The sequence below is a fragment of the Rhincodon typus genome, chromosome 42 (assembly GCF_021869965.1).
Source record: "Rhincodon typus isolate 14 chromosome 42, sRhiTyp1.1, whole genome shotgun sequence".
NCBI classification, from domain to species: domain Eukaryota; kingdom Metazoa; phylum Chordata; class Chondrichthyes; order Orectolobiformes; family Rhincodontidae; genus Rhincodon; species Rhincodon typus.
In genome coordinates this window covers 5,168,568-5,182,402 of record NC_063373.1, presented here as the reverse complement: position 1 = coordinate 5,182,402, position 13,835 = coordinate 5,168,568, and the positions used below count along the sequence as shown (strand labels likewise).

The following is a 13,835-nucleotide window of genomic DNA, read 5'->3' as shown; positions in this document are numbered from 1 at the left end:
TCTATCTATCTATCTATCTATCTATCTATCTATCTATCTATCTATCTGTCTCTCTCTCTCTCTCTCTCTATATATATATATATATACACAGGCAGACGGCTACAATCTGGAAGGCATGCTTTCTATTCCTCTCTGTACATTAAAGGAGAAGATTTTGGATATCTTAAATTTCATTAAGGTAGACAAGTCCCAGAGCCTGATGGGATCTATGCCAGGTTTCTGCGAAAGACAAAGGAAGAAATAGCTGGGGCATTAGCAGATATCTTCACATCCTCCTTGACAACAAGCAAGGTTCCAGAAGACTGGAGATCAGCGAATGTTGTTCCCTTATTTTAGAAAGGAAACAGGGATAATCCAGGAAATTATAAGCCAGTCAGTCTGACAACTGTGCTGGGGAAACTCTTAGAGAAGATATTGAGGAACAGAATACATGCACATTTGGAAGAAAATGGACTAGTTAACGACAGGCAGCATGGATTCGTACGGGAAAGGTCAAGTTTTAACAACTTGATCGAATTTTTTGAAGGCGTGACAAAGATAATTGATAACTGAAGAGCAATGAATGAAGCTTTTTTCTACTTCAGTAAAACATTTGATAAAGTCCCACTTGGCAGGTTGGTACAAAACTAAAATCGGATGGGATTCTGTGTTGGCTGGCGAGCTACAAAACTGGCTTAGTCATAGAAGACAGAGAGTAGCGCTGGAAGGGCATTTGTCAAAATGGAGACCAGTAACTAGTGGTGTTCCACAGGGAACAATCTTAGATCCTCTGTTATTTGTGGTATATATAAATGATCTAAGGAAAATGTTGGTGGTCTGATTAGTAAGTTTGAGGATGACACAAAGATTGGTGAAGTTGCTGAAAATGCTGATGATTGTGAAAGGATACGACAGGAGATATATTGATTGGCGATTTGGGCATAGAAATGGCAGAAAGAATTTAATACAGAGAAATTCGAAAATATGCATTTTGGAGGATCAAATTTAGGTGTGAATTGTATTGTTAATGGCAGAACCTTAGGAACATTAACCTACAAAGGGATCTGGGCATGCAGGTCCACAATTTCCTAAAAGTGTCAACACAGGTGGTCAAAATGATTAAGAAGACATATGGCATGCTTGTCTTCATCTGTCGGGGCATGAGTAGAAGAGTTGGCAAAACATGTTGCAGCTATACAAAATCCTTGTTAGGCCGCATTTGGAGCAATGTGTGCAGTTTTGGTCGCCACATCACCAGAAGGACGTGGAAGCTTTGAAGAGAGTGCAGAGGACATTCACCAGGATGTTGCCCGGTCTCAAGGACATTGGCTGTGAGGAAAGGTTAAAAGACTACGATTGTTTTCACTGGAAAGACGACTGAAAAATAATGAGAGGATCAGAAAGGGTGGATAGTCAGAGGCTTTTTCCCAGTGTTGAATTTTCAATTACAAGGGGGAACAGGTGCAAGGTGAGAGGGCAAAAGTTTAAGGGAGATGTGGGAGGAAAGGTTTTCACGCAGAAAGTGCTAGGAACCTGGATTGAACTGCCAGAGGAGGTGGTGGAAGCAGGCACTTTGGCGACATTTAAGAGGCTTCTGGATGATTAGTTGGATAGGGAGGGATAGAGGGATGTGGACTGAATAAGGTTAGAAGGGTTTTCTTTTAGTTTATTCAGGGCATGATGATCGGCACAGTCTTGGAGGGCTGAAGGGCGTGTTCCTATGCCGTGCTTCTCTTTTGTTCTTTTTTGTTCTTTCGTTCAGTGTGTTAAAATGCACAGTGATTCGGCTTAATGACTGTGACCAGGTCAGCGTGGGTCAATTCAGTGAGAGTCAACTCTTCTCCTCATGCCCTAACAAAATTTCGACGGACATGTGATGGAAACGTCAGGCACAAGACAGCAGTTTATTGATGGCAGTGTTTTATAATGGGTATCTTCAAATATCTGACTCTCTTTCTGCATAGTGGACAGCGCAGTGCCGCTGCTCAGCACCTGGTTTGCCTGCGGAGGACTTAAGAGGTATCTATGAAGGAAATACCGTTCACATTTCTTTACAAATTGTATTTTGAACCAGGGTTAATTCTTTGCTTGATTTATTTCCTCACCTCGGTGAAATAAATTGAACAAATACAACTTATCAGGGGCTGAAAAACGTGTTTGTCAATGCCAACAAATAAAATAAACTCGAATGCGCCATGAGGTGGTCTACCCGCAGCATTAGTAATGCTCACTTGTGTAAAAGCAGATCTGACAACCAGTGATCGTCAGACGTACAAATGAATTAAAAAGCAAATCTCTGACCAAAAATGCAGATTCTGCCTTCCTGAAAAATAAGTTAAAAAAACACAAGCATACGAAATGAGTCAGTCGCGGAAAGAAACTAAGAATTTAATGAAGAACCTTGAAGTAGGGTCACTGGACTCCGCTTTGTCTCCACAGCCGTGGCCAGAGCTGCTGAGTTTCACGAGCATTTTATTTCATTTAAGAATTAATTATTTTTAAATTATAATAAAGGTCAACACAAAAATAGAATTCTGATACAGAAACTGGAGCTGATGATGTTACAAAATTAAATAATCCGAGGTTTATCAACAGGAGAGTGGAGTGTAAAACACAGAATCTACAACCAACAGCACACCTCATTTCAGAACAGCAGTTCAAACCCTTCGACTGGGTTGTAGGTCTTCTTTAGGATCATGTTAGATTGCAGGGTGTTGTGAAATAGAGACTGGGTTCGATAGCAACGAAAGTTACGAGAAGGGAAAGAAAGGCAAGAAGGGAGAGAGTGGCAAAGGAAGGAAGTGAGGAAGGAATGAATGGATGGGAAAAGGTCGAAAGAATATAATAAAGAAGTAAAGAAATGATTTAACAAAAGAATCTATTCTCAATGAGAGACGCCATGTTATTTGGAACATTCCTTTTGCATGTAAGGAGTCTTCATCCATCAAGAACTATAGTTATCTGCGATTATAGAGACACAATGTATTACAGACCCATTGCAATCACTTCGCAATCGTCCGTTAATATGAAGAGACAAGACAACCAAAACTGGGACGACGATTGAACATGCACCTTTGTTACAAATCTGTCTTATATTCTAGTCATCTATACAACTGAGTGATTTCATCTCCTTCTTGTTGAAATATATACAATGATTCTAGTTCTCAACCATTTCTGGGTTTATATTCAACTGAATAGCTCTTTAACTATTCCAGCAGGAGACCATGGCTCTGTTTCTAATTTAATGATGCCTGACTTCGTTCTCACAGTCAGCGCTGTGTCAGTTATTACTGCATGAGAAACTATAACTGTTTCCATTGCACTTACATTGCTTCCTTTGTTAGTGCAGTTGATGCAATAATTCCATTTAAAAGAAATTAACTTTTCTTTAATCACACTGTTTCGAGATGTAATTATACACGTCTGCAGCAGTTAATTCTTGAACCCGGGCTCTTGGCCCAGGGGAAGGGACACTACCACCGCGCCGTCAGGTTCACCAATTAACGAAATACAAGACGAATAAGATTCCTAATTGCACAACACAATTGGGAATCTGGTTGAAATGAGAAAATATGTTTTTAGGCTAGTGAGATGACCTCAGCTTAGTTTCTATCATCCATGGCTCCACTTATTGGAGGTGTAAGAGCATGTTTTGTGGCGTGACATCCATATAATTTGCAGCCAGCAATTTGCTGACATGTATAATGGGGTCATCAATCTTGCCAAGGCTACAAAGATAATGTATGAAATCATACATTATTCATTTTGCTCACCGAACTGTAACTAATGTATAGATTGTGACATAGTTCCTCTGGAGACTCTCGCCTGGTATAATTCATGTTCCCTTTGCGCCCCAGAGCTAAAGACTGCAGCTTCAGATAATCTAGTCGTTTCTGAAAGGAAATGCATGGAGCAGCCAATGGTCTCTTCTTTGCAATTTGCTATCCCATTCTTGCAGTTATTGGTGCCCCTGGTAAGTAATACCTCTCCGATACATCTTTATTTGCCTCTGGATTATTTTCTCTTGTCTTTCAGGATAAAACTGATTTGTTTCCTAGTTCGGGACGTAGAGCCAGAAGAACGATGTGAGTGAAGTATAAGCTGAATGAGGAGCAGATTAGGTCCATGCAGCAAGCTCGGGGTGGTGTTTTCAAGTGTAAATATAGAAATGGATTACTGTTCGGATATAGAACTAACAGCCATCAAATAAGTCAAATAGTTTTTTATAAAGAGGGAATGACTCGATGATTAAAGACATCTGTCAATCAGCTGAAAATTGTTGGTCTAGTTGTTGTTGGTTCTTGTATCAGGTAGCTAAACCAGCCAATGACTCATCAGACACTGTAAATAAGAGTTTTCCAAAACACCCGGACATTAAGGGGCACTCTAACACACCTGAAGGAGGCCTACGCCAGTTGAGTAATGAATTATATTTATGTGGAAATTTGATTCATAAGTGAAAGATATGATTTAAGTCAGGTTTATCGGAATTAGTAAGTGTGCTAAGTATTGGGCTGATTTATCAGTGCGAATTGTAAGATTTATCACTGGTTGTATGGTGTATGAAGTTAAGACTACGTAAAATTGTTTATGTAATTCAACCAAAGCAGAATAAAGTGAAGTAATAGTATGGTATTGCAGGGCAGCTCAGCAGCCTTTGGACCGTCTGGCATGCAATATGTGGGAAGATATAGTCACGTCTAGCGGTTTAGATACACACATTTAAGGAGTGTTACAAGCTGCAGACTCTCGACTTCTGATTTTAGAGTCTAGAGTCACAATGGCACATATGTGGGTCTCAATGCACTTTGAAGAGCCTGCTTGGCAAGGGAGGTGCCTCACAGGCTAGAAGCATGGAAGCAGAAAGGGAAATAATTACTCTCAGGCAGTCCAAGACCGTAATGCACAAGCTCCTGAAGTCCCACTTGTTCAGCAAATTTTCATTCTCGATACTGGCAAAGGTGTTGGATTCTCATATGAGTTCAGCCAAAGTCATTACGTGTGGTTAAACTAGATAGCAAGGTTCGAAGGGGAGGAGGAAGAAACAAATGATAGGGGATTCGTGTGTTTGGAGAAGAGGCAGTTCTTTCTGTGGTCATATGTGATACGTTGCTAGCATGTTGTCTCCTTGGCGTCTCCAGCTTTAAGTTACAGCATGATTGCTGGGCATTCTTTTGGAGGATTGTGAACATCCAGAAGTTTGATCACACAGGTACAAATGTCTCGGGCAGAATGAAGATGACATCCTGAAACCAGTATTGCAGAAACCAGGATCAAGATTGATAAGAAGGAACTCAAAAGTAGCAATGTCCGTATTACTCCCAATCCAAATTGCCGTTCAGCATAGAAACAGGACACTTAGCGATTGAACAGAGATCTGGAAAGCTGGTGCAGTACAGCGAGCGTCCTGGGCAATTGTGACTGGTTCTGCGGCAGGTTGAACTTTTACACTATGTTCTTGACGTACTCTAACAGGAGACGGGTAAATATCCTCGCAGGAGTATTCATTCGTGCTGATGGGGAAGGTTCAAAGTAGATTGGGGAAAGAGGACTTCAGCCTAAGCTCGTAGTCGACTGCAGTAAATCAAAGCAAAGAAGAATAAAAGATAAATAGAAGACAAACAAAGATCAAAAAGGATCAAAACACAGAATAATGGCCAAATATTATTCAACGATCTATATCTGATGGCACGTAGAATTTAAAAAAGAATTGATGTTTTGAAAGCGTACATTTAGGTAACTGGACATGATTTGATTGTCAATTCGGAGAAGTTGCTAAGGGTGACCAGTACTGAGGACTGAATATCCAGGGTTATTGAATATACAGGAGAGATAGATAAAAAGAAGACAAAGTGACACGTTTAGTGTGGGACGAGATCAGTAGGAGTGGACCCCAGATCGAAGGATCATGATGTAGAATCAGGATTGGTGGAAGATTATGGTCCTATTGCTAAAATGTCAGTTATGGAGAGGATGCCAGAATTTCAAAGTCAACTTCGACAGGCTAAATCAATAGGCGAGTACATAGCAAATGGAAAACAGCCATATAGATCCATAACAAATAAAACAAAAGCCTTTCCACATATCAAGTCTGCAATGGCCGAATACAAGCACTGATTTATTTCGATCCAATCTTCCAACTGTTCGTCTATAGTTGTGTACGATTTGGCATCGCAAGTGTACATCTCATTACCTGTGAATAAAACGGAAATACATTTAAAACTCCATTTACGGGATATAGGCATCATTGGCTGGACATACATTTATTTCATATCCGTGGTTGCCCTGGATATGGCAGTGATGAGCTTCATTCTTCAACCCATACCGTCCACGTGGTTTAGATAAACTCATCAATGGAGGTAGATCAGGAGTTTTCCCCAGCAACATTGAAGGAATGGACGTATAGTACTCCGTATGGATGATGAGAGTTTTGGTGGGGAGCTTGCATGTGGTGGTTTGCATATGCATGTTTGACCATTATAGTTCTATACAGAGGTGGTTGGAAGTTTAGAAGATTTTGTCAAAGGAGTCTTGGTGAACTTCTGCAGTTCATGTTTTGATAATCCGTGCAGCTGCTGTTGAGGGTCGATTATAGATTTCACCCATAGAATTCAGCTCTTTAGATCACATTTGCTCAAAAGCTGTAATGAGATTAACAACTGAGTGCCCTGACTTGACATCAAACTTAGCAGCAGTGTGCAGATTATTGTTGGGCAAATGCTGCTTGATATCACCATTGATGACACCTTCACTTGCTTAACTCATGATCGAGGGTAGACTGACAGAGCGGTAATCGGTTGGGAGGCTTTTGTCAAACATTTTTGGAAACAATGTACCTGGATAATGTTTCTATATGGTTAGCGAGATGCCAATGTTGTAGCTGTACTTCAACAACGTGGCTCAGGGTGCAGAACATTCTGAAGCAGAAGTTTTCAGTACTATTGCCAGAATGTTGTTCGGAGCCATTGCCTTTGCAGCACCTAGCGTCTCAAATTTGTTTTGAAGTCACGTAGAGCTAATCAAATTAAGTGAAGACTGGTATATTTGATGCGACTGGCCTGTGGAAGAGGGCAAGATGTACGAAATCATTTACTTTGACGTAAGAAAGAAAGACACAATTTTTCTTGTAAAGTGAGAGGTTGAGAAATGTGAGCAACCCAAAGTATCTTGGCGCCCTTGATTGATTCATCAATCACTAAGAGTGAGCTTCCAGATTCACAAAGTAATGAGAAAGGCAAATTTTACGTTAGCCTTCCTTGTATAGGAGTAAACATTTGTTGCATAAGTTGCAAAGAGCCTTGTTCTAACCTGTACAGGAGTGTTGTGAACAGTATTGGCCCCCTTATCAGAGGAGGAATGAAGATATCATAGAGGGAATGCAATGCATTTCAACATAATAATTCCTGGGATGGCAGAATTGTTTTAAAGGGTGAGGCTGGGTTTGCGTTTCATTCAAATTTCGGAGAATGACAGGTGACATAATCGAAACATGCATTTTACAGGGCCCGACTGTGTGGATGCAGATAAAATGTGAAAAACTAATCTTATTTCCGTATCCAAAAAAGAATTGCACGGAAAAACTGTCTTAGATGCATGGCAATATAAGGATTCATTCAATAATTGCCCGAGTCTGCGGTGCCACCTCTGGAAATACGTAATAGTTACACTATTGCCATTTGCCAGCGCACAATATTGAAGCAATATTAGGAATAAATGTTTGAGAGTTTTAAAGATTTGAAATGTGTTGCAATGATTTTCATCTACTTTGTAATTTGACTTGTGCTACTTTGTATTTAACACTTAAATGATATTCTGAATAATCATGTTTGAATTCATTCATGAGATGTCATTGTTGCTTGCGAAGTCAACATGTATGCCTAATTTATAGCTTCGAATTCAGGAACTAGCGATTTTTTTATGCCTCAAATAATGGAATCGTGGGACCGCATCACACTTCAACGAACAAATTTAATTTCGAATTACATAGGAAGCCGTTTGATCGAAACCTTTGCGGTCAACAAGTTAGAAGGGTATAAGGAATGTCCCTATTAATGAGGGATAGACTACCATTGAATGAGGGATTTCCAGAGATCAGAGACCTCACTAGCGTCGCACATTGAAAAGTACATGCCACTATTCCCTTAACATCACAAAGGTCAATGATCTTATGTATTTATGCACATTTCCACAACTTAGTGTACTTGGTTGATTTCTGTATTTCATAGTGTTATAAAGCAGAGGTTGACTCCTTGGAGAACTAAAACTGTCATACACAAAGAGGAACACCTCGCCCTGTAATACGCAAAAAGAGTGTGAAAAGTGGTGCAATCGACCTTTCAGCATCTTCTAGTGGTTAGACAAAACAAATCCTTAAATGCACACTAAAACCAACAATAGCAATTTATTTATCTAAATTTAACAGAGAACAAATTAACTAAACTACTAAGAAACCGAATAAATTCCTTGTAACTACTAACAATTATCGAATAAAGCAAGATTCTAAAGGTATGCTGTTCTAATAAATACATGCCCCATTTACACAAAAAAACACTCGAATTTAGTCTCTCGAAATCTCTCGGTCCAGGCCCGAAACATCAGCCTTCCTGATCCTCTGATGCTGCTTTGCCTGCTGCGTTCATCCAGCTCTACACCTTGTTATCTCGAAATTACAGCCAGGTTACATGTCTTCTCGAATGTTCCGTCCCTTCTCCATCGATTCTTTTGTCAGGAATGCCTTCTCCGTTGACTCTTCTGTTAGGAATATGAACGAGTTGTGCCTTTGGTACATTGAGATGTTGCTTTCACTAAACCATAGCAGAAACCATGAGAGCCAATGATTCCCTCTTGACAGATGAGGGCTGTTAGCTCTGGCGAATGGCAGCTAGCTCTGGGGTCTTTGACCAGATGCACCTTTCTTTTTATACTGTTGATGAAAAAATGAATGTTTCTTACAATAGGATTGGCCTTATGTTGTCAAAACATCAGGCTTAAATTTAATAGGTTTTTGGTATCTCAGTACCTGGTTCAGACGCTGACATCTGCTAACGACCATCAAAAGGATTCTCTGAAGCCTCTCTGTGACATCCTTGACTCTGGCACCAGGGAAGAAATGTCTGAAGTCACATTTAGTGCAGCCGAATCAATCTGAAATTTCCTATAACTATTCCTCTTTCATTCTTGCCCTTCTCCTGTGCTGCTGATTGCCTGTAGTGTCATGGACTTGGTTGTTACTGCGCTTCCCTGACAGGCCATTGTTCACTGAAGTTTCCAGAATGGAATATGATGAGGAAACAAGTCAGGTTTATGTTTTATAGGTTGAATTCAAATCCCAATGTCAAATTGCTCATTTCAGCGTTTAATCAATAAGGCAACAAGACACAGTCTAATGTAATAGCCCAAGAAATGTTACTCACGTGGTAAAATGTACCTATTAAAACAGGGCAGCAGTTTTATGGGCGTTTACAGCTCTTCCTGTCCACTTGATCTGAAGGCACAGGCCGACATTCGGTTTCAGATCTCCTTTGAATTCCTCGAGGACCTTGTGCTTGCAATTGGACAGCAAGATGGCTTCACTTTCAAACTACCTATGTATCCTTGTCACCCAAACTGTTGTTTATTAACTCTTTCCAAGCCACCACCGTAATCAGTATGATGAATTGTATCATTATGTTCTGACTGGCCTAGATTAGGTGAGCTTAAGTGTTAATTGGTTTAAGGAACACAAAATCAATTTCTCAATGTCTATCAAGGGGACCAGGCATTGACTGATGTCACCTCCAAATGTCACAATCTGGCTGGTTCCTTGGTTCAATTATCCATGAGTCCACACTGTTAATTGAGTTTTAATACTGTCATTCAATGATGTTTTACGATTATAACAGGTCAAAGAAAAACAAAAACAAAAAAGGGAAAATGCAGTCAGGACCCAATTATTGACATCCTTGTGCCAATGTCTCAATCTGACGTAATTAGTGAGGTTCGCATTAATTCAGATGCCTACTCATCACTGACCATTTGCTCTTCTTCAGACACATACGTTGTATGATTTTTGAGTGCTTGGAATAGGGTTTACACTGTTCTTTAGATTTTAAAGGCAAAGTTCAAACATCCAGCAGATGAGTTTATATTGGTGTACAATACAGGAAAGAAGGCCCTTCAAGACTTCGTGTGTGTGCTAGTTAAAAACAAGCATGCCAATATCCTCATCCAATTTTCGACCACTTGGCTCATATTCTTATATGCCTTGGCATCGGATGTCCATCTGGGACACAGGGTATGTCCACGATTTCATACATTCTGGATGATGTACATTCTGCTTGGCCATTCTTACTTGCTGTCAGGTAATGCTAAAAAACTGCTTTGTTACTTCTCCCCCATCACCAAATCATCCGTGGTATTTCTTTTTACCTATTAATCACGGCCAGTAAATCACATATGTTCTTCAGTTGATTAATTTATGTGCAAAGCCCAATAAGGACATTGCAGAAAATGAAATTTGCGAGAAACATAAGGAGAGGGCCAGGGCACTAAATCAAAATGGCGTTCAAACCAACCCCTTTATACGTCGAGATTTCTGATGAGATACTTGGTTTTCTTAATTTTCTGCTGCAGTAATGAATACCGTATTCCAGCATGAATTTCAGGTGTTTAACAGATAACAACCACTATCATGCATCTGTCTCTTTAATAAGACTATTTTAACTTCCTGACAAGCTATTGGTTCCAGGTCTAAATATGACTTTTACTCTATAATTAAACATTCCTAGTCAAATTCCCGCTTTAGTCTAAATTCCAAGATATTTTCTCTGTCTCTGTATCACTTCTGTGAAGTTTCCCGCTTTTTGACCGTGCAGTCTAATCTGCCTGTATAAAAATATGAGCACAGAGAGCAAATGTTTCCCCTCAGCTTTGTTTGAACAGCCAGCCGCAAGGTTTGATTTAGTGACCAGAAAGCAATTTATAGACAAGACTGATTGAAGTACATTTCGCATTAACAAGTATTTTCTCAATTGTTGGAACTCAAACAATTACTGATGTTTGTGCACTCGTCAGAGGTTGGTTATGAACAACGACTAATCAGTCGTAACAAATACAGAAGTTGCTAGAAAAGCTTAACAGGTCTGGCAACGTCTGTGAAGAAAAAATCAGAGTTAACGTTTCAGGTCTGTGACTCTTCCTCAGAACTGATGGTGGCAAGGAAAACGTCAGTATACATGCAGAAGGTAAGGAGAGCGAATGGGGTAGGGAGTAAACGATAGGATAAGGGATAGAGCCCAAAGAGAGAGAAGAGCAGTGGGATAGTCAAAGGGGGTGATCAAGATCTGTCTCAGAGCATGAATAGCTGTTAATTGGGTCTGTTAGTGACTGTCAACAAATAGTGACTAACCAGCCGTGTTTATGCACCGACTTAGATTGTAGATGATGTTCAGAGCCATTTCAGTAACATTCCTCTCTTTTGATCTCTCACAGCCAATTTGGTGGCAATCATAATCCTTTCCCGAGGATGGTGCGGACTCTCCCGGTGCGTCACTTACTACTTGTTGGTCATAGGGGTGTCTGATTTCCTTGTCATTATCACCTCTGTCATCCTCAACAGGATTGGACGTATCTACTTAAGGTATAGTGCTCTCTCAACTACACCCGGTTGCACACTTAGTGCGGTGCTGGTTCGTTGCACTCGGGATAGCTCTGTTTGGCTGACAGTGGCATTCACCATTGACCGCTTTGTCGCCATCTGTTGCCAGAGCCTGAAGACCAGATACTGTACTGAACAAATTGCATTGTTGGTTATAGGAACGATCTTTGTCCTGAGTTGCATCAAGAACATTCCCTTTTACTTCATCTACCAACCCTTGTACATCCAGGATAAAGTGCCCTGGTTCTGTGACGTCAAGGTCTCCTTCTATACTTTGCCTGTCTGGCAGGCCTACCACTGGCTGGACCACATCTTAACCCCGTTTCTTCCATTCCTTCTCATACTACTTCTCAATGCACTGACTGTGAGACACATCTTCGTGGCCAGCAGAGCCCGCAGGAGGCTTCGAGGTGCATTGAGTCGTGAAGACTCAGAGATGACCAACCGCAATAAGTCCACGGTGCTGCTTTTCACCATCTCTCTCAGCTTCCTCTGCCTGTGGATCACCTATGTCGGGCAGTTCCTCTACGTGCGGGTTACAGGTGTGGGCTACTTCACGGGTCTGAATTTCAATGACCCACTGTACATCTTTCAAGAGATGGCTAACATGCTCCAGTTACTCAGCTCCTGCAACAACGTCTTCATTTATGCAATATCACAGATCAGGTTTCGAGAGGAACTGAAGAATATGCTGATGTGTCCCTTTACGACGATCACTGCTTGCATTAAACAGTGAAACAAATCCACAGTCAATGTTTCGAGTCCAGTGACTCTTCATCACAGATGAAGGTGGCGAGTATGATTACCAGACAAGAAGGATTACTAGACACGAATGTCGACTGTATTTTCTTTCTCCAGCTGTCGCGAGACTTGCTGAATTTTTCCAGCAATTTCTGTTTTTGTTTCAGGTTTCCAGCATCCTCACTTATTAATTTTATTATTCAAACAGAAAAGACTTCCTCCCGTTATTTCAGTTCATCAGGTTATTTCAGTGTGTAGCACGCTGTCTCCATTGTATATACGGTCCTTCACTCTCGAGAGTAAGGTCCATGCCCAGTGCAACAATTACGACTTCCCAGCACGGGCTCCTGTGGCACACTAAGTCTGAGGACGCACACCAACAGCCGGGTTTCTGATGGCCTCATGTTTTGGGGGTGAAAGTTAGAGATTAAGCATTAGAACATTAAAATCGACAAGATTAACGTGAACACACAGATTAATGAACATTTCAGTGGCAGATTAGCTGTGCTGGGTTCTGAACGTGCAACGGCCGAGGGAGGGATATTTCTGGTGTCAGCAATAGTGTGGATATCTGCAAGTTATCTTGGGGTTAAATCTACGGCTGAGATTGTGAAGGGTGACTCAGTCCCACATCGTTCTTTAGGAAAGCGGCAGTAATGATGCAGAGATGGGCATTGTCAGCGTTGTGTGAAACATTACGGTTCAGGATGATGCCAGCAAGGAGGAACGTGTTGGTGAGAAATAGAAGGAACATAAACGGATGTTTGGCGTCACCAATTTTGCTACGGCGGTGGAGAAATGGGGTAGGTAACAGTATTTTGAAGAAAAAATGGGACCATCTATTTTTTTCTCCATATTAGATTTGACAATGGATGTAGAAGTGAGAGATATAGAACCAGTAAGATAACTGTAAACTACATTGGTGAACATGAGTAAGTTGACGTTCAACAATTTAGAACGAATGGGTTGAGGCAGTAGGGTCTGGTCTGATGTGCAAGACGAGCTCTGACAAATCGTGACAGGAAGTAGAAGAGAAACTGGAGCAAAAATCAGTTCAGGTTGCAGTCAAAGAGGAATTGAGAGTCAGTTTGGACACTTTGCTATTGGAAGGGGAGGACGTTTTATTCTAGTTTGGCTCCCTTTAGGCCCTGCATGGATTCGGCCCGCTGGCAGATTCTGTAGACAATCTATGAACAACAAAACAAAATCGTTGCTGGCAGCCAGGGTCTTTACAGCACTTTCTTACTCTGAATACTCCTTTTTTGAAATATCATTTCATCTCACTACATTGGTGAAGTACATTCATTCTAGTTCTCGAGACTTACACGGCGGCTATCATGTAAAATATCTGACTGATGGCAAGTTTAAACTTAGGGTAACCAACGCAACAGGCGAAGGGTAAGTCTTGAGAAGGCTGGACCTTCTTGGTAACTTCAGCTACTGTGGGAGTTCAGCCTGCTTTGTTGGCCACACGCTGCAT

The 13,835-nt window shown here is 40.9% G+C and overlaps 1 protein-coding gene across 1 annotated transcript in view; it reads left to right on the top strand.

Moving 5' to 3' along the window:
- Positions 1-12,350, top strand: part of LOC125487496 (probable G-protein coupled receptor 139) — a 14,765-nt gene extending 2,415 nt beyond the window's left edge. The window contains exons 2-4 of the mRNA XM_048619089.1: positions 3,837-3,952; positions 4,290-4,398; positions 11,449-12,350. Of these exons, the coding sequence (XP_048475046.1) occupies positions 3,837-3,952; positions 4,290-4,398; positions 11,449-12,350 (1,127 nt within the window). The remainder of the gene's footprint in view (positions 1-3,836; positions 3,953-4,289; positions 4,399-11,448) is intronic.
- The last annotated feature ends 1,485 nt before the right edge of the window (positions 12,351-13,835 follow it).